Genomic DNA, 20,899 nt, shown 5'->3' with positions numbered 1-20,899 from the left:
TACAGCAAACAACAATATCGATTCATTGCGATTTCATCATCATCATCTTTTTTTTCCTACGTATGCTTATTTTTTTTTTTTTTATTTTTTTATTGCTTAGATGGTTGGACGAGCTCACAGCCCACCTGGTGTTAAGTAGTTACTGGAGCCCATAGACATCTACAACGTAGACGCGCCACCCACCTTGAGATACAAGTTCTAAAGTCTCAGTATAGTTACAACGGCTGCCCCACCCTTCAAACCGAAACGCATTACTGCTTCACGGCAGAAATAGGCTGGGCGGTGGTACCTATCCGCGCGGACTCACAAGTGGTCCTACCACCAGCCTTAAAAGGCTATATCAGCGTTACCTTAGCGTGTAGATGAGCTCTCGAGGCTTAAACCGTAGGTGTTACTAACACTGGCCCTAACAAGAGTAGTGCTTCGCAGAATCTAAGCCCACTGAGTTTTTCGCCGGATTTTCTCAGTGGGTCGCGTTTCCGATCCGGTAGTAGATTCTGCGAAGCACGGCTCTTGCTAGGGTTCGTGTTAGCAACGTCGTCCAGTTTGAGCCCCGTGAGCTCACCTGCTAGTTAAGGTTACGCTGATATGGTCTCTCTAGACCATCAGCTTAGGTAGGAAGTATAAAAAAAAACAGAATCTACCACTGGATCGGAAACACGACCCACTGAGAAGATCCGGCGAGAAGTCAGTAAGCTTTTCATCTTCGGGAAGCTTCGAAATGTAACAATAAATACGCTAAACGGTGCCCAACGTTTGTTATATTAAAAAAAAACACGCAAATTATTTTTTCTGCCTCGTGACGTTATAACGCATTCTTTGTCCGTTGATTACGAAAAGTTTGAGTCATGCCATGTTAATTGTGTAACAAAAACTGCACATTTTCCTTATTCTAAGTATTGATAGCGCCCTGTTTTACCAGCTCGCTGGGGTATTGTTTATTTTCATTCGGTTAATTAGAACTGGGAGTGAATGATGAGAACCCTAAATGGGACGTGTTGAGATATTTTTTTAATTCTTTCCCCTGCCTAATGGACTACTGTATATTTTCAACCTGAGAGATATACTAACATTGGCTCCAGCAAGAGCAGTGTTTTCCTGTATCTACCACCGAAATTCACGTCGAAATTTTCAGTTTTTTTTTATTGCTTTGATGGGTGGACGTGCTCACAGCCTGGTGTTAAGTGGTTACTGGAGCCCATGGACATCTACAACGTAAATGCGCCACCCACCTTGAGATATAAGTTCTAAGATCTCAGTATAGTTACAACGGCTGCCCCACCCTTCAGTTACAATCATTTCTGAAGCTGATTGTCAAGTCAAAAAGCAAGAGACGATGCGAGCATTCCTAGCCACGTCAATAGTAGGACCATAGTTGAAATAGACTTAAAGGTTTCCTCATAACAGATCGTATTCGCAAAACATTGATGTCTATTAAATCCGATAATAATAAATGTTTATTTTAAAATTATGACGCTTTCGGAAATACCATGTATTTGCAATTTGAATCCAGTGATAATTTATTTTATTTTGCCAATCCTGGTGACTACTACAATAACATGCATATTGTATGTCGCAAACTGATTTTAGAATTTAGACTAGAGTATGTTTTATTCTAAAGTTTAGAATCTAAACCAACATAACATTAAAAAAGAAAATAAAATTAAAATTAAGAAAATACTACAATGGGCAGTCTTATCGCTAGGAGCGATTTCAGCTTGACAACGATCAGGTGGGAGAGAATCTATCGTCTAAGGAAAGAAACTAACCCCAGTGTACTTAATGGTTTAAAAAAAAATCTACCAGATATATACCAATATTCTTTTGCTAACCTAAACAAATTATCGTTTTAGTAATTCTATAGTCAACCTATAATGTAAAACATGTCATCATGGATAATACATTACTTACTATAGACAAATAACTAAACTAGGTATATTAAAGTATATTTTGTTAATGCATTAACTTCACTCATGTCGTAGCGAACGCATCAACAAACCTAGACTCCCATTTCCTAATCACATGATTACCTACTGACATTGACAATGAAGCACAGATTCGCGTAGGAATTTGACAGATCCCTACGCGCTGTATTATCAAATAGGTGACGTCATCATCTCGACGTCATAATAAATCAAAACCGCCCACCTGTAGGAGGCCGCGCCAATACTTTAACTGTTAACGGACCACCGCTTGTCAAGTGTAACTCGCCTAAATATATTGCCATTCCTGCAATGTTATATTATCGATTAAAATACACTATTGTTCAATACTCAATAACGAAATACAATAACAGTAACGTTGACAACGTAAACAAAACTCTTTGTTGTTAATATTAACAGTAACATTACGCACACGTGTCACGCGATAACCTCAAATGTGCTAACGAACACTCAAAATGAAACCTAAAAAAATAATTAAATGCACGAAAACTTAAAGTTTGCTAGGTCACGTTGTATGCAAACGTGATCACACAATTTCATTAATATTGCAACGTTTTAATCACACTTCGCCGAAATGTTTATCTTCGGGAGAGCGCGTGATTTAACCCAATCATACGGCCATGTTCATTGAATTGCACGTTGTGTCGTGACTGGGCGATGATATCCAACCAATCAGCTGTCAAATGGAGTCCGTGGAGGTGAGCGGGGAAACAGGGTTTCTGTTTTTGACATGCGCAGTTGCCATGGACGCCACGACCCACGTTATCTTGCAGCTTGTAACACATGGTCATAGTGTTTGAAAACACGTTATGCTTTTCGTTATAACGCCTCAATGTAGCAGCTTATTAAAAATAGCACTCGTTTAATATATTTGAATTTTTTGGATAAATTAAATGTCTTGTTATTTTTTTGTAAATATCTGGTCATTTTCATATGTTTGTTTTCGTTTTGAAATTCTTGTTAAATTCTGGTGATTTCGCTAATAGTGAGATCACCAGAATCCTAGGTGCGCCTAGAAATTGAATTACCCATATAGAGAGAAAAAAATCAAGGAGGTCAAGATCGCCTGCATCTACTAATATTATTATTGCTAAATCGACTATAATTATTGTTAATACGATTCTCTGGCCTAATGAGGCCTAATTGTATACATAAATTAAATCAAAATCTGCGTAATTGCATCGAAGTCGTATTGAACATAATTAGAAATAATATTCATTAACAAATTGACGTTCAAAATTAGGTAGGTACATAAGTTCCACAGAGTACTATCACATCAATGTGTGTGCGTGAGCGAAAATGTATTTCTCCTGTTTGAAAAAAAATGTTTCAGTCGTCAACGACAAAAATAACCAACGTTGTAAGGTCGACTTATAGTAAAACTCGTAAAAGTAAGAACCAACAACCACATATCGTTCATAAAAATAAGCCTTTATTAATAAGCTTCATTCATACTTAGGTACATATTATTAATGTAATTTTCTAAGCATTTAACATCGGCAAAGATTGTTTTGCTTTCGCATAGGCCTCCACATATCGTTAATAATAAATTAAATTAAATAAAACGGCACAAGCAACAGCTATTATACTAGTACTGTCAGGAGTGTCAAGTCCTAGCTTCTAACGCAAATATATTAATGCGAGAGAGGCGCTATTCCACGACCAGTTTGTGTGTTGTAGTCGCCGGAGTCGCACCGCTGGATAGAGCGCGCCCAAAGGCAGCTTCATAGTTTTATTTTTTTTATTTGGCTTTAGCCATTGTATGGGTGAGTTTATAACTTAAATTAAATCTTAAAATATTTTCTATTTGATTTTGTATCAACACTGATAACGTAAAAGAACGAGGTTCGTGGCAATATTAATAATGATTTAACACGCGCGCTCGTGTACGTAAACAAAGACGACGCGATTTAACTTTGAAAAGTTTTTTAAGAATTTTTTTTCAGCGCGATTTAATAGATGCATTTGTAATAACTATATTTTTAGAATGTTAAAAACGAAACTAGTACCTAACGAAAAGTAATAAAAACGACTTTAAAACGATAAATTGAAAGACAGCTGTGACATACAACATAAAAAATTAACGATATAATTTTCAAGCAATACAGTTTTAAAAAATTATGATGGACTAAATATGTAAAACGTTTATAAAATAATGACAACAAATCCTTCGAATTTTAGTATCGTTTTAAACGTCAACCTACTTTCCCGCCAAAATTACTTTCACTTCTTAAACATTGACAGTGTCACGTGCACTACACAGAAATTCACGTGAACACGGACGTGTGACGACTTTGCGAATTCAAAATTTGTTTAATGAAAAGTTAGTAAATAATGTGATAAGGTTTTTTTTTACAAAATTAATATTGCATTTTATCACGAGCAGGAACTACGATAATGGCTAGTGATAGTGTTCATTTTTTCTTTTTTATTAAGGCTGGAGTGATCATAAAACAATTTTTTATTAGCACTCAACTCAAAAGTGTTTCATGCATAATAAAAACAATATAACAGCTGGTATTAGTCATTATTAAGTCATTACCTTAGTTGAGTTGTTAGGTCTTCTTTGGAGGCGCTCGGGCAGCTGTTAGCAAACCCCACCCCTCCTGGCTGAGCCTTTGTTCGCCCACCTGTCCTGCTGAAACTGGAGAGGTCTCCGGCCCACCAGTAATCCATCATTCATAAAAAAAAACGTAGTTTTCGCTGGTCGTTTTGGCTATCGCAGCCATGGCGTTGCGTGCCATTTCGACTAGGTACAAAAAGAACTGCATTTTAAAGGTCATATTAAGTGCGAGCGTGAGTTCGCGATTTCTTATACCATTACAAACTACACATCTACTTACTATTGACCGCATTTAACGGTAATGAATTTCAAAGACGCATTAGTTATCAATTAAAGATACTTTGTTACGGATACGTTGCGCCATTGCTAATTTTCTCCAACTTACAATTAATATTATTTAATGACGTACACTTAACCGATATTACATTCCCAAAAAATTCCGGCCTATTAAACATAGCGTACAAGGTTTCTGTCGTTTCCGAGGTCAATAAAGCCGTTTTCGATTTTGGCAGTGCAGTATAAATAATAATTAAAAAATCGTATCGAATAAAATTAGTCTATTGCGTTTCTCTAGATTATACATAGTCCGTAACTTGTTTAATGTGTTAGTGATATTTCCTGTAGCAGGCGTTTGACAGCTCACGCTGGGAATTTTAAATGTCAATGATAACTTTGTGGATGACATTAAAATTACCTAAATCTAAGGTAGACTTTGAATTTACTATTTTATCCAACACAACAAACTTACAATATATAAACTTAACCTATAAAATAATAGACAGGTTCAAAATAAATGTTATTATTCCCTAGAATGAAAAAAAAATCTTAACCAAGCTCTCTTAGGCGCTTTGAAATCGCTTTACTATATTTGGCTAAAAAAACACGCTTAAATAGGAAGTCGAACCAATACTTAATTTCGTCCTTTTTTTATCCTGTTGATACACTGGTCAGGATATTAGAGCGAAGTTATTAAATTATTCTATTGTCATCAGACTTTGATGCGCGCGGTTTATTTCTCCCACCTAATCGCTGGTGCCCTAATGGGCTAATCTAGGTACGTTCGAACGGAAGCCCGTACAGATTTCAAGTTAATCGGAAGGTGTCTTGAAATCAGTGATAATGACATTCAAAGATTCCATTACATACGTATTGTAAGTTCGCATGGATAGGTACCACCATTACTGCACACCAGTTGCCCGGCGCTGGTATGAACTCTTCGTGGCGTAAAGGATAAGACGTCCGGTGCATTCGTATCTAGCGATGCAACGGTGTTCAAATCCCTCAGACTGGTATCAATTTTTCTAATGAAATACGTACTTACCAAATGTTCACGATTGACTTCCACGGTGAAGGAATAATATCGTGCAATAAAAATTAAACCCGCAAAAACGGTTAGGTACCATCACCCCGCCCGCCTATTTCTGCCGTGATGCAGTAATGCGTTTCGGTTTGAAGTGTAGGGCAGCCGTTGTACTGTAAAAACGAATACCTTAGAACTTATATCTCCAGGTGGGTGGCGACATTTACGATGTAGACGTCTATGGCCTCCGGTAACCGTTTAACATCCGGTGGGCCGTGAGCTCGTCCACCAACCTAAGCAATAAAAAAAAACCCATACAAATCTGAATAAAATTACAAGCAAAATAAAGCGTGTTAAACATACTGCGAATCTATTTCACCACAATGTGCACACGGCTTTGTTATGTTAGCTAGCTCTACCGATATAAAAACCGAATCAAACCCGAATAAAGTTTCTGTATTTGACCCTTCGAGTTCAACGAACGGAACCCTTCGTTTGGAAGACATAAAATAAATTAGAAGATCGCTTCGACAAAACACGGCAACGAAATGTAAACAAAAGATTAGTGAAAACTTTCCTAAAACAAACATATAAAGGCACAATTTTGAATTTAATTCGAACCGTCGAAATCGTAGGCTTTAGCACATGTCCCACGTACCCAGAATAACATTGTGGATTCTAGCGTAGTTTTTTTTTGAAACGAAAACATTATCAATATCATTTACTGGTGGTAGGACGTCTTGTGAGTCCGCACGGATGGATACCACCGCTCTACCTATTTCTGCCGTGAAGCAGTAATGCGTTTCGGTTTGAAGGGCGGGGCAGCTGTTGTAACTATACTTGAGACCTTAGAACTTATATCTCAAGGTGGGTGGCACATTTACAATGTAGATGTCTATGGGCTCCGGTAACCACTTAACACCAGGTGGGCCGTGAGCTCGTCCACACACCTAAGCAATAAAAAAAAATTAAAAAAAACATAAAATTAACCTCACCTGCTAAACTAAGCATAAATATAATTAATTCAAAATATTTTTAAAATTTAATCTCACGTTTTTTATTTCCACTATATTATTTCCGATAATTCGAATATTTTACAGTTTTCGTGGTCCACAGACACGACAGAATATACGTATAAGTAGCCTTAATTAAACATAAATAGGCACTTATCGTTTTAAATAAATTAAAATAGAATCGCGAATGTGCGGATGATCGGAACAGATCCCGAAAACAAAGAGATAATTTTAGTGTTTCCACGAATCGTAATTATAAATCATTTTAAACATTTAAAACAAAGTCATAAATCGCTATGCAGTTTGTCTTCTAAAACCTAGTTTAATAATTTAGTAATTTTAATTTATTAATTAATTTAGTAATTTTCCTAATGAAATACGTACTTAACAAATGTTCACGATTGACTTCCACGGTGAAGGAATAACATCGTGTAATAAAAATCAAACCCGCAAAATTATAATTTGCGTAATTATTGCTGGTGGGACCCATTTCTGCCGTGAAGCAGTAATGCGTTTCGGTTTGAAGGGTGGGGCACCCGTTGTAACTATACTGAGACCTTAGAACTTATATCTCTAGGTGGGTGGCGCATTTATGTTGTAGATGTCTATGGGCTCCAGTAACCATTTAACACCAGGTGGTCTGTGTGCTCGTCCACCCATCTAAGCTGTAAAAAATAAAAAAAAATTACGTGAACGGTATACCATAGATACAAAACTCTTAATAAAGCATACGTACTAGAAGTGTCGAAACTCGAGATTTGTGAGGCAAATTGCCAATATAGATCGATGTCGTTAAGAGGAATCTGGGACGAAAAACTCACGCTAACGTTCGCTGTAGAAGTAGCCCACCGCGTGAGCAGACGTCCGGCGGCAAGCTGGACCCAACCGGATCTATGTAGTCCAAGACACAATACTCTAGGGAAAGAGGAGAGTCCTATTTTCGAAGGCGAATAGAAAAAGTCTCATATGTAAATATTAATAACATAAAACATAACATAAAATAAAATAAACCGTAGTGCACGCTCCATGGGATCACACTACGGTTTTTTTTTTGTTTTTCCTACCTATGCTGATTGCCTTGAGAGGCTATTTCAGCTTCGCCCTAACGTGAGCTCACACCGGAGTGTTGCTAACACTGGCCCTAGTAAGAGCAGTGCTTCGCAGAATCTACCATCGGATCAGAAACGCGACCCACTGAGAAGATCCGGCGAGAAACTCAGTGGGCTATGTCTGTGGGTTAATTCGCTCGTCGAGCTCTTCGTCGCAAGCGACGGGTTCGACGAGGACGGTGACCGGTGCTTGTGGTACCTAAAAGCACCGTTAACGGATCGGGAGGATCCGTAATGACGTGTTTTGGGCGACGTCGACCATTTACAATTCGGTCTACAGGATCGGGTATAACACTAGCGGACGTAACTTCCTTTTCGTCTCCAGTGCTTCATCAAGCGTTTTTTAAAGGCGTCCTTCTTGGTAAACTTGGTGTTGTAAAATGGTTGATTGTAAAATGCCCTTGAAATTTTCAACGTTTTTAGGCCACGTTAGCCGCGTATCATCATGCCGTATCCATCATACGCCATGGATGATAGTTTAAAATAAACATTAATCACGAAAGCGAACCAGTTTAAGTCGCTCGTCGGATGTTCGCAGGAGCATGCTGGTTAAAGGCCGCTTTATACCGGTCACAAATTCGTTTTACGGCTTACTAGCAAAAGCCGGGTACTTTACGCCCTCACCATGCCTAAATATGTTATGAAATAGATCTTTTGAAACTACTATCCTTACTATGAAATATACAAGAAACGATTGGAAAGTGTCCAGAAACGGTTCCTATGGTACTTGTCTTACAACTACAATCTGGGTAGGAAGTTACCCAGCTATGAAGATAGACTTTGCCACTTTAATTTAGACTCTCTTCTAAACCGGAGAAAACTAATGGGGGGTATATTTCTGTACAAATTAATTCATGGAATAACCGACACACCTAATCTATTAACCCAGATAAAAATATCAGCACCTAAGTACCTACCAAGAACGAAGAAATATAAACCGTTTATAAGAAAGCCCGCTCGTTCGAATTTAGGTGCTTACTCTCCCTTAAACAGAATCCTTTGGGACTACAATAATGTCCACGGTAGCGCGGTCTCCGTCAATGTTCCTTCGGAGTTGTCCGATTGCGCTGAACTTATTTTAAGTGAAATAAATGTTTTTTCTGATTGTCTCACTACTTACAGGAAAAATCTGTCGCGGATCATCTCCCAATTAAATTAATATTAAGCAATGAATGAAATGTATTCAAATCTTAGCTGTATATTTTTTTTATTTTTGATGTTAATGCACTGTCGATTGCACCTATAATTGAGGTGACATCTGCCATGAACTTTTGTCAATTTGTCAATGTTTTGTATTGATGATCACTTTGTTGGTGCGACTTAATAAATAAATAAATACTCTAGCGCCCCCCGCGGTACATTAATGGCGATGTTTCAAATCCTGTGTTTGAAATAATTAGGCTGGATGTTTACCAGATGACGATCTGTGACTGATATGTGGACTGATACGACCAAGTGTTTACAGAAGGATATATGTACAGTACGACATATCTAAAAATATATTTTGTAATAGCAAGTTTATTACGAGTTTTGGCAACGAGTTTCAGCCCACAGAGGTCCACTGCTGGGCAAGGCCTCCCCCAAGCCTCGCCACAGCGACCAGCCCTATACTGCTTGAATCCAGCGGATTCTTGTAAACCTCTATAGGTCGTCGGTCCACCTTGTGGGAGACCTACTCACTAGGAGTGGGTAATATCGGTTTTGCCGCGTATCGAATCGTATCTATATATCGAGGATCAATATCGGATATTGAATCTATATATTTTCTGAATCTATATATTGATGGATTCTAGTAGATTTTCTCGATTCATGATATTTGAGATTTGAAACGATACGCTGATATAATATCGTAGTAGATATAGATTTAAGTCAACGTTATACGGTTGGTTTTCTGATATCAATTTATAATATGATCTTAAAGTAATAAAAAGAACATGAAAATAAAAATATCAAAAAAACTTTCCTTCATGCTTTTACCAGGCTTAGGACTGGCTACATTATTTTCAGTTTTTAGTATTTTGTGTCTTAATTTAAAATTACAAAATATACCAAAAGAGTGTAGATTTCAAAAGTTTAATACAAACACAAGAAATAAACTCAATTATTTGGATTCAACTAAAAATAGAAAAATGTGTACTTTAAAAATCAAACACAAAAAACTTTTAAGTATTTATAAACACTTGTCCAAAAATTCTAGTTCAAGGTCAAAGCGCGTGAAATTAAATTCAACGATGCAAATAGGCTATACTGCATTCAAGTTAGGGTCGAAAGTTGAAACTTCTTTCCTTAATTGTATCCTGCTGATACGCTAAGAATAATCTACAGACATATGGACTTAAATATAAGGTTTACAATTGTATGGATAATGCCTGTTTCTGTTTCATTCATCACATGATATCCCTATCGTGCGCTCACTCACTCTGGCCGATTCGATACGAACCAAACGAATATTGCTGATATTAAAGAATCGGTACGATATGCCGATGCGCATCACATCGAGCAATATCGTGTATCGGCCGATATCGAAATATAGATTTCGATTCACGAATCGGTCCGATATGGCGATGCGCATCACATCGAGCAATATCGTGTATCGGCTGATATCGATATATAGATTTCGTGCGGGGCGATATCGGATTCAACGATATTGCTGCGATATATAGATATTGAATCTATATACGATTTATATCACCCACTCCTACTACTCACGCTATGTCTTCCGCTTCAGCTCGAGAACTTTTCGACCCTAGTAACGAGTATTTCGCACAAATACACACAAGACTCTGTGCGTAATATTATATCTATAGACCCTGCAGTTCCAGTTAAGACAAGCTTATAGCGAATCCTACACGAAAACATGCACATAACTGTCCGTTTTCGTAATAGATTAGGTATGTTAAATTCAAATAACTACATGGGTTATACCTATGACGTCTCGAATCAGCGAAACTGCCACAGAACTTCAATGACGATAAACCGAAAAACGAAGCAGTACTTAACGACGTTTTATCATTAACCATAAAATTAATGATTTGATTGTATCATTCAAATTTACACGTGCTGTCTTCGTGTATTGTAACAGAAAAAAATCAGACTTCAAAACAAAAAACAGGCCACTGTCTTATCGAATTTGTCGCCAAAATTAATCTTCATTACGTATTCGATTGCCTGGAGTGCTTGTTTTTGTTAGGTTACGCTGATAAAATGGAATTCGGCTTAAAGCAGTTTACACCAGCATTTACCTACTCACAAAATATGACGAGGATCAGTCAAATCTGTTTTTTTTTTCTCATTATGATACATAAGTGAATGGATTCACTTAATATTTAGCGGATACACACGCCATTCAATTAATGAATGCAGTATCAGAGAACGTAACATAGGTGTCTAACTAAAGAGAGAAATCAAACTGCAATTTAGAACTGACGCGGACGCCCCAAAGTTGGTCGCATGTGGCCGCATTTACATTGTTGATGTCTACGGGCTGCGGTAACTTAACACCAGGTGGACCTTGAGCTTGTTTATCAATCTAAGTATTAAATGACCTCAAATACGGATGAGAACTGGATAATTACGCCCTCGAAACAAGAACAAAATCTATGCGTTAGGTAGGTAGCGGATTTGTCATGAGCACGCGTTGGTGAATGCCACCGTTTTCTAGGCTTGAAGTAATCATTCATCCCAGTTCGATGAATGAAACAAGGGCTCCACAATAGCATTTGATATTCTGACCTCGTGTGTCATGGCGGTGTCGACATTCACGCTCTTATGTCTATGAGCTCGTGTTCCCATCTAGAGCTCTGGAAACTTTTGATCGTTGCATTTTTTTTTTTCATTCTTTATTAGAGCCATACACCTATTAGGTTAAGTCGGATATCGTTGCATTTAAATATATTAGAATAACTATTAAAAAAATTGTAACATTATCTGTTGGTCCTTCAAGCCACATTATCACCTGTAGGAAGAATACGAGTTACAACGAACTTGTTGTACCTACGGATTAACGTTTACTAAACCATTATGTGTGCTTTCAAATATAATAATTGCGCTTTAATATGTGAAGGCCAAAAACTTTCACTTAACTTAAAAAAAAGAAAGGAATGCCCAAAGCAAACGCTTTACATTTAGTGTTTAAGTTTCAGCTATACTAAAGTAAACATAAAGATAATTTAGGAAAGGCGTTTGAGGATAGTGGACTGACTTGAAAATTTAGCTTATTATAATATATTTTTCTATCTAATAAGAAACAAATAAAATAAAACGAGAATGTCATCATCATCATCATCATCAGCCTGCGGCAGTCCACTGCTGGACATAGGCCTCCCCCAAAGCTCGCCACTGAACCCAATCTTCAATGTTCCACGAGAATGTGATCGTAATCAATATAAGATATATTTTTAGAGATAACTCAAAAATGGTTGGTTAGATAATGATAAAATTTAAATGGGACTCCATAACAAGCAGCGGCTTTCAAATAAATATCGGTATCCCTTGAAAAAAAGTTCTAACAGAAAAAAAGCAGTCGAATAGAGAAATTTGTCTTCTTTAAGCCGGTTAAAAAATTAAGAGTTAATCTAGAATAGGTATGTTCGGATTTAGCGGTGATGTAGCAAATTGTGTGGGTTTATAATTCAACATTGGGCTAGCTTTTCTATCCATCGACGCCACTACAAACAAACTACGTAATATTGTTGTTGTAACAATCCTAAAGTAAAACATACAGTAACAGCAAAGTTAATGAAGACATTACTTTAGCAGTTTATAGATCGTGAGGAAATATATACGCTGATATAACAATATACATTCTTAGTGATCGTGGATGCGGCTGTGAGAATAATTTACATCTTTGGCAATGGATTTCCTTACCAAGATGTCTGTATTTGGTTTGGAGATAAAGAGGATGGGGGAATAATACGAAAGATCTTTGCTTTGACCAATGCAATTAAAATACGTAAATAGATACATCTGTTTGCTATAAGGGCTGGTTGCTATAAGGTTTTTACAATGTTTTTATAAGTACCTACATAATATATTCAACATCATAAGTCTAACGAAAACCCGGGCATTATCGAATAAATTATTCGATATTAACAACAGGCCTACGTTGTTTGTCTATGAAAACAATACAACAACTATAATTTGAAGTTCAATTTCAATAGGGCACAGGGTCGTCTGATTGCATGAGCGTAACTATATTTACAAAAGCCCCATTTGCGTTTATTTGGATTATGCTGGATGTGTTTTTTTAAAGCTTAGATAATTGAACGAGCTCACCTGGTGTTGATCGGTTATTGAAGCCCATAGGCATCAACAATGTAAATGCCGTCATCCATCCTGAGACATGAGTTCTAAGTCTCTGCTTTACAATGACTCGCTCAGCCTTCCAACTGCAACGCATTATTGCTTCATGGCATAATTGGGCGAATTGGTGGTACCTACCTGCGTGGGCTCGTGCGCGCCCTATCATCAGTAGATAACACTATTCCAAGAATATGCAGTTAAAATTATTCCCGAAATTCTAGATTTGTGGTAGATGGGCTGCGTTTTGTAATCGGTGCTTATATTTACTTTTGAAAACCTGTATGTGCTTTTGGTCTCGAACAAGGAAGGATGGCTGGACATCGTGAGACGCATCAAGTCTGCCTTTCAACGCTACATGACGATCACGACCACTCTGTCAAGAGAGACAGAGCTTTAAAATTTAGATAAGTCGTAGATTCTTGATTCAGGGCGAATATTTCCTATTTAATAATTTACGTTCGCTGACGTCACCAATACCAGGGGCACAGCCAAATCGTTTCAACCGCAATGAGGCACATGAATGAGGAAGAATTTAACCATTACTTGGTTACTGTATAAACGCTATAAATAAATTCATTGTTCGAAATACCTATTCAAGCTGGTCATTAGTTTCCATTATAGAGTAAAACAATGAAAGAAAATACTTTATCAAACTACCCTCAATTGTTGTGACCACTAACTTTGATCGATTCAAAACATGTTATTGTTTGTTAAATCGACAGGTGTGATCGGGCCACTGGCCATTATAATGAAAACATTGCTGTTTTAATAATAAAACTGTGCGAAAGATAATAATATAATAGTGGAAAACAAAGATATTATACATGTAACTAAACTAGCACGGAAGTGATACATCGCGCGTAAGCTGCTTAATAAGTACCTCTATTCTTTTCTACATAGAGTATCATATTCTTTGTTCTTTATGTTACTACCGTGAAATCGTTTACCTGTAAATGAGTGGACTATTATCAAAGCCGGCAATGTGACTTTTGGACAATTATTGGTAAATCAGAAAAACGAATTATTGACTTTGTATTCCATTGGCAGTCACAAAACTCTTCTGAACGACATCTTAGATAAATAACAGGTTAAGTATTAACCTTTATTTAATGCAGGTTTTGAACCGTATTCTTTGAAGGAGACGATTGTATTCAAATCAATCTGTATTGACATATCAATAACATTTTTTTGTCCAAATGCACAGATTGCCACCTTTGATAATAGACGACTCAAATGTTAGTTACATATCGCTAACCAGTAAAGATAGTGATATATCTTTACTAGACTTTATTACGCGAATCATTGCCTAGTCATATATGGAATACGAATAGATGTCGTCAACGTGGAACCTCATTTGCGACATATCAATTTCCAATATTACGCAAATGAATTACGTGTGTTTTTAGCATTTACTAGGCTTTTTATTTTGAATTCACGTGGTATCGTTAAGCATCAGGTATTATAGTTTTCGAAAATCATTTCATTCGCGAAGCAGTTGCCCTTAGTTGTTAGGTCTCATTTGGAGGCGCTCGGGCAGCTGTTAACAAATCCCATCCATTCCTGGCTGATTCCTTGCTCGCCGACCTGTCCTGGTGAAACTGGACACCGGGCCACCGGTAATCTTTCCTTCATAAAAAAAACTTATCAGAATACCTAAACCCTGAAAAATACACAATAACCTCGATTTAAAATTCGAGTCTAAACTGAAAAAACTGATACACAATTCTAAATCATAAAACGCATATTCTCGGAAAATATCGTCATAAACAATACGTTTTCAGTACAAAGCACTTTGTTCTGATACGCGGCAGAGCTGCGCAGTGACTCACTGTATTGACGTGTTCAGAAAAATGAACCGCCAATGTGGAATGCAGAATGTAGTCATGATTTTTCTTTGAAACTCTTCGGTACCTATTTATAATCATAGTAACGACTTAACGCTATGGTGAAATAGATTTAAATAGCGGTATCTACGGTCTGGAGTGATTTTAAATAAAATCGCTCACAAAGATCCGGATTCTTGGTGAGAGCCACCAATAAATCTAGAGTGCACATGGTCCCATCAGGGGTCCCTCAAGGGTCTCATCTCGGTCCTTTCTTTTTCCTAGTCTACATCAATAACATTAAGCATGTCATCCAATCTAAATTTAAATTATATGCTGATGACTTAAAAGTGTATCGTGCTGTTGAAGACCATTCGGATATAGTGGCTCTTCAGTCAGACATCAATGCGATTTACAAATGGAGTACGCGGAATTACATGCACTTAAATTTGCAAAAGTGTAATTTTATTAAATTTACAAGAAAGAGGGTTCCGTTTCAAGCCACATACTACATAAACAACACACCCCTTCAAGAAGTCAATACTGTTCGGGACTTGGGCATCATCTTGGATAGCGCATTGAGCTTCAGATCCCATATTGATAACATAATTAGCAGGACCTCTCGGCTTTCTGGTTTTATAAATAGGCAAATGAAAATATTCAGGCAACCTAGCTTAACTATTCTTATTTATAATACGATTGTACGAAGCATTTTAGAATATTGTTGTACAGTCTGGAGCCCTGGCTATCAAGTACATGCAAACAGGATAGAAAGAATCCAAAAACGGTTCCTTTATCATCTCGCTTTTAATGATAATAAGTGTCACCAACTGAAATCATATAAGGAACGCCTTTCGTTCTATCGGATCCAGTCATTAAGCACACGACGTAAAGCAGCTGATATTGTGTTCCTTTACAAGCTTATACACAGCATAATAGACTCACCAGAAATACTTGAACGTATTCACTTAAGCGTACCGCGCTTGGGCAGCCGTTTATGTAATCGGAAAACTTTCCACCTACCAAAAATCAAAAGTAATCTTGGCCAGCACTCTCCTGTCTATCGTATGACTTCCCTGGCAAATAGTATACGTGATGAAATTGACATATTTGTCTGCCATGCTTCTCTAGCCTCACTTAAAATAAATTTAAGTTCCGTGATCCACAACGAGCTGTAGACCAACCACATTTATTTTTATTTCTATAGAACATTAATTTCCCTCTTTTAATTTTTTTTTTTATTTTTTTATTTTCAAAGTTTTTATATGCAGTTTTTTGTTTTCTTTGTCTTAATTTAATATTAGTTAATGATATTTTTATCTTAAGCACAAACGCTCTTAAGCAAGATGTGTTCACACCCAAAAGGGTGAATTCGATAATGTATTATTTTATGTAAATAAGTTCAATGTTTATATGTGCAGTTTTCATCCAGTTGTGTGAACCTAATAAAAAAAAAAAAAAAAAAAAATTATTGCGAGTACTAAAACTGCATTTGAGTTTATTTATTTTTAATATTACTGAAATGAGAAATGCTATATTAACCCATAGACTGTTCAATCATTGTTACGTTCTTATTCTTTTGATGCTTTAAGTGGACAAAACGTATACTGGTAGGGGCATATTGTAAACTTACAGGGGTAGGTATCACCACCCTGCCTATATCTGCCACTAAACAATCATTCCGGTTCGAAGGATTGATTTAGCCATTATACTACACTAAGCAACTGACTTAGACCTCGCGTTTCAATGTCCATAGGTTGCGTGAGCTTGGTTATATTATAGCTATAATATTAGCCAAATACTAATACCGTTTATACTTATTCATGGTCATTGACATGCAACGTAATGCATATCTATATTGGCATACTTATCTTTGATCCGAGTTGATCGCATATCTAGCGATAACAATTGGTATCTATTTCGCTGCTAATTTTGAAGGATTAGTTCGAATGACAATTTCAATCGATTCGAAAATAAACTATTATGGCCTTCAAACAAACGCGGGGTTACTTCGCGGCATAAATAAGTGGTTTACCTACAAACAAAATAGGATAGAATACATTTTTTTTATAATTCTCTCGCAATGGTATTGTGACATGCGATTTTTTTATAAATAAACTACCGTCTTTAAACTATTTCGTTTGAAAAACTTTAAACAGAACTCTCGTGTATGAACAAGATCGTGAGTGATTAATCACTTACCACCTTGAGACCTGATAAACATGACGGAAGACTCACACAAAATAATGTTTCTAAATTTAGACGGACGCACTCGTTTGAAATGTAACTCTTCGTGCCTATTGCCTTCATCTAAAACACCTACACGTACCTACCTACTTATTAAAACTACGACTGTTGGATATTTTATAATGCAATGCTTATTAATTCTTCTATGAAATATCAAGATCTGTTCAAAGTTTGTCTCTTTTCATTGTATCCTATCCCAACGCAATAAAAGACGATGAACGAATCGAATTATTATGACATCTATGAATGTAATAAGGTGGACATTTTTAGTAATTTTTTTTTAATTTTAGAATTGTCTATGTCTATTGTCTATTGATCGACCAATTTTACAATAGTAGTGCACAATTGATATCAGACCTTTTTTTATTTTCAGAGCGTGAAAAACCATTACCATTATTATTGGGGCAGCAGTGTGCGACGCTTTCACAAAGCGTCCAATTTTCTGGAGATGAGCGGCATGATGAAGAGGTGTCTAAGAAGGAGAGAGAGCCGGGTGCGCCGGCCGTGGGGCGATGGGGAGCAGAATGGCCCAGTTGACTCGCTGGGGAGTATCACCTGACCGCGCCCCTGCCGCGAGCGCGTTGGGGGGCTCCGCGCCGTCCGCTGCAACTCCAAGCGCGCCCGCACGAGGACCTCGCCACGTTCGCCGAGACCGCGCTGCGCCGTCTGCTGCTCGCCGAGAACTACGACTCGATCGCCAACCTTCTTCATCTCTATGACACCTACAGCCGCGCCAACAAACCGCTTACCGCACTTTACAAGCGATACGCGCCACAGCTACATCCCAAGAAGCACACGTGCGTCGGGCTCGGTTTTGAGTTGATCCGGAGATGGCGCCGCCTCGAGAAGGGGTTCCCGGGGTTCGTGCGCGCCACGTCACTAGTGTCGTGCGAGGAGGCCGTCCCCGAAGTGCAGCAGTATGTGGCGGCCGCGTGTCCCTCCGCAATGCCGGGCGCCGAGAAGGAGCACGTGATGGTGTGCGTGCAAATCCAAATAGACGGTCGCAATGGCGTGATGCTGGCTGATCCCGGCTATCATGTGCCGAGGATCATCACTGTCATGGCAGACGGGGCGTATCCACACACTGGTAAGGAACCTTCCGAATCTCCCACTTCGCGCGCTCAGAAACCTAAGGCAGATGTTAACTGCTGTCTTTTCCTGCAGGTTGGTTCACGCAGATGGACGAGCCGCACTGTCGCAAGGAATACAACTACACGTTCAACCAGGACAACCCCGGTTATGTGGAGTGGCAGGAGCGGGAAACTCGCGGCGGCATCGTGAAATGCCAGACCTCCCTGGTGTTTGTCGGGAAACCGTACCAAGACGCCGTCAACGTAACCGAGAGAAGGAATCTTGTTTACAACTTTAGGTGAGAAAACTACTCTTTGACAACAATTTTGCTATAGCACATGATGACAGTCAAAAATATTTATAAAGCATGATTTGTACAGAAGTCTCTTGTCGCGAGACCAGAAGGGTCACCTTCGGGCCGGAATGTACTTCCCGATCGGAGGACGAGGGGTGGAGGAACAGTTCACGTTGTTCTTCGAGGAAGGCCCAGAGAAGCGGAAAACCAAATACAAATTTAGCTCGTTCATCAGCACTAAAGACGTAAGTGTATTTTATGATATGTCAATGACCCGATGTTAGTGTATTTCGAGCATTTCAAAACATTTAAAAAGTTACCTTCGAAAATTTTACAGGACAAATTATGACCTAATTGTTCATTCAAATATTTCCTTCCAGATCCCAGAATCCGCTCTTGAAGATATCAAGCTTTGCAACGCACAATTAAACTACAAGCCGGACGAGCTCCTCGAAATTATTTGTAAACTAGCCAATGTAATGGCGGACGAGTCGTTTATAGAACAAATGCTAAAGATAAACGATGATATCTGTCGAGCGGGATTCGACGCGCAAAGGGATTGAAACAACATGGCCGTCATAACAAAATGGCCGCCGACCGAGATCGGCGGGAAACCTTAGAAACGGCGGCGTATTCGATAAAATTATCAGTTCCATTTTTTTTGTACTAATTTCTAAATTACATGATTCCTTAAGTATTTTTCTACGTTCAATTATTTTTATTACTTTGGTGAAAGGTGTATTTTATTGGTCTAAGTTAAAACGTTTTCAATTGGGTGGACCGGGTTATATTTTATAAATGTTTAAGCTATGGGTTTCTTTAATACACAATTATTTCACGATCAAGTTGTTTCATTATACCCAATAACAAAAGTATGGATTTGATGGATTTAACACTAACCGTTTTTGTCTTCTTTTTTTTTTTCTGCATGGCAATAGCTTCTTGCGAGGCCATTGTTGCTAGTTTGTTTTTATCTAGTCTAAAAATGTATCTGAAAGCCTCATCTAGTTACTTTGTTTCTTTTTCCCACCCTTGTGCACTTTCATAAGATGCTAAACGGTTAAAAGAACACCATTATTACGTTTAAACCTGTTGAAATAGAAGAACTTTGCGGATTCCCGACTAAACATCCGTTTTTGTGTCATAAAAAACATTAAAATCCGAAAAGCCAAAGTTGATTGATCTACAGATAAAACAATATAGGTACCATTCCATTCCAAATGCGTTTTCTACTTTTCTTTAAAAACGTATAAGTAATATTTTAAGCAAAGGATTTCCAAATCCTGGCTCAAGCTTTAATCAAATTGTTCTACAAAAATAAAAGTCGTTTTATTTCTAAATTTTTTTTATTATTCTAACGATCACACGAACGAAGAGAAAGATTGGTTCTTTTAAATCTAACATCAATAATTACTTCTAAGAAAATATATATTTATATCTCGAGTCTATTCAAGTCTAGCCGTGGGGCGCGGTGCCTGCTTGGCCTATCCACGAAGACACGTTTAGGAATGAAACCTTAACGTCCACCAAACAAGGTCTTATTTTGTGCGTTCACCACAAGGGCCACAAGTATGGCGAGGGATGTGCATCTAACATTATTGATTTACATGGCAAGTTTTACGGGCAAATTGAATAGTCAAATCCTTAATTACAGATAACCAAGCGCATTCGGTACATAGAAGAAAAAAAAACTTGACATCAAAACCATAAAGTCGGAACTTCATCTTTTGTAATTTTCTTCTAACAGGTTGTTATAGACTTCTATGAACCTTTTTTTCAGAATAGAATTACTCTCAATGATTAATATCTAAAGTTATAGTTTAATCACAAAAAGAGCCGGATAAAAAACAAAACAAAACACACTAATCTGTGTATAAGCAATTAAATAAAAGATCCGAGATTTTATTTCTATTTTAATTTGACTACACACGCCATTTTTTATTTATTTATTGTGTCCGTTTTAAAACCTTTTTAATTACAATTAATATTTGACAAAATGTTTCAAATAGTTCTTATTAAATTCACGTATCTAAATGGGATATTTAGAACTTGTGTGATTATTTATTAAGAAAGTTATTTCTTTTTGGAATGAAAAATCGAGCGAACATTTCCCCGGACTCCTTGCCATGCAAATATAGCCTTATCTTAAATATACATTAAATACATATTTCTAAACCGATTTTAATGTCGCGACGACCATGCACCCTCTTCTTTGAAAACGACCATGAGAAGGT

General features: G+C 37.5%; 2 protein-coding genes across 4 annotated transcripts in view; both read left to right on the top strand.

Annotated features, from left to right (window-relative positions):
• Window positions 1-20,899, top strand: part of GSTs2 (glutathione S-transferase sigma 2) — a 469,518-nt gene that overhangs the window by 204,714 nt on the left and 243,905 nt on the right. The window lies entirely within an intron of this gene.
• LOC114242378 (uncharacterized) lies at window positions 3,557-19,506 on the top strand. Of its 3 annotated transcripts, none has more exons than XM_089738022.1 (5): window positions 3,557-3,709; window positions 17,673-18,386; window positions 18,464-18,668; window positions 18,754-18,910; window positions 19,046-19,506. In XM_089738022.1, exons 2-5 carry the CDS (start codon window positions 18,245-18,247, stop codon window positions 19,226-19,228), a joined length of 687 nt encoding a protein of 228 aa, XP_089594148.1. In that variant the 5' UTR covers window positions 3,557-3,709; window positions 17,673-18,244; the 3' UTR covers window positions 19,229-19,506. The 3 variants fall into 3 exon arrangements, with proteins under 3 accessions (XP_089594148.1, XP_089594156.1, XP_028029308.1); XM_089738030.1 differs by having other exon boundaries at window positions 18,737-18,910; XM_028173507.2 differs by having other exon boundaries at window positions 3,558-3,709; window positions 18,751-18,910.

The sequence above is a fragment of the Bombyx mandarina genome, chromosome 03 (genome assembly GCF_030267445.1).
Source record: "Bombyx mandarina strain Sakado chromosome 03, ASM3026744v2".
NCBI classification, from domain to species: Eukaryota; Metazoa; Arthropoda; class Insecta; order Lepidoptera; family Bombycidae; genus Bombyx; species Bombyx mandarina.
Note: the sequence above shows the minus strand (reverse complement) of the source record. Positions and strands in the feature narration are given on the sequence as shown.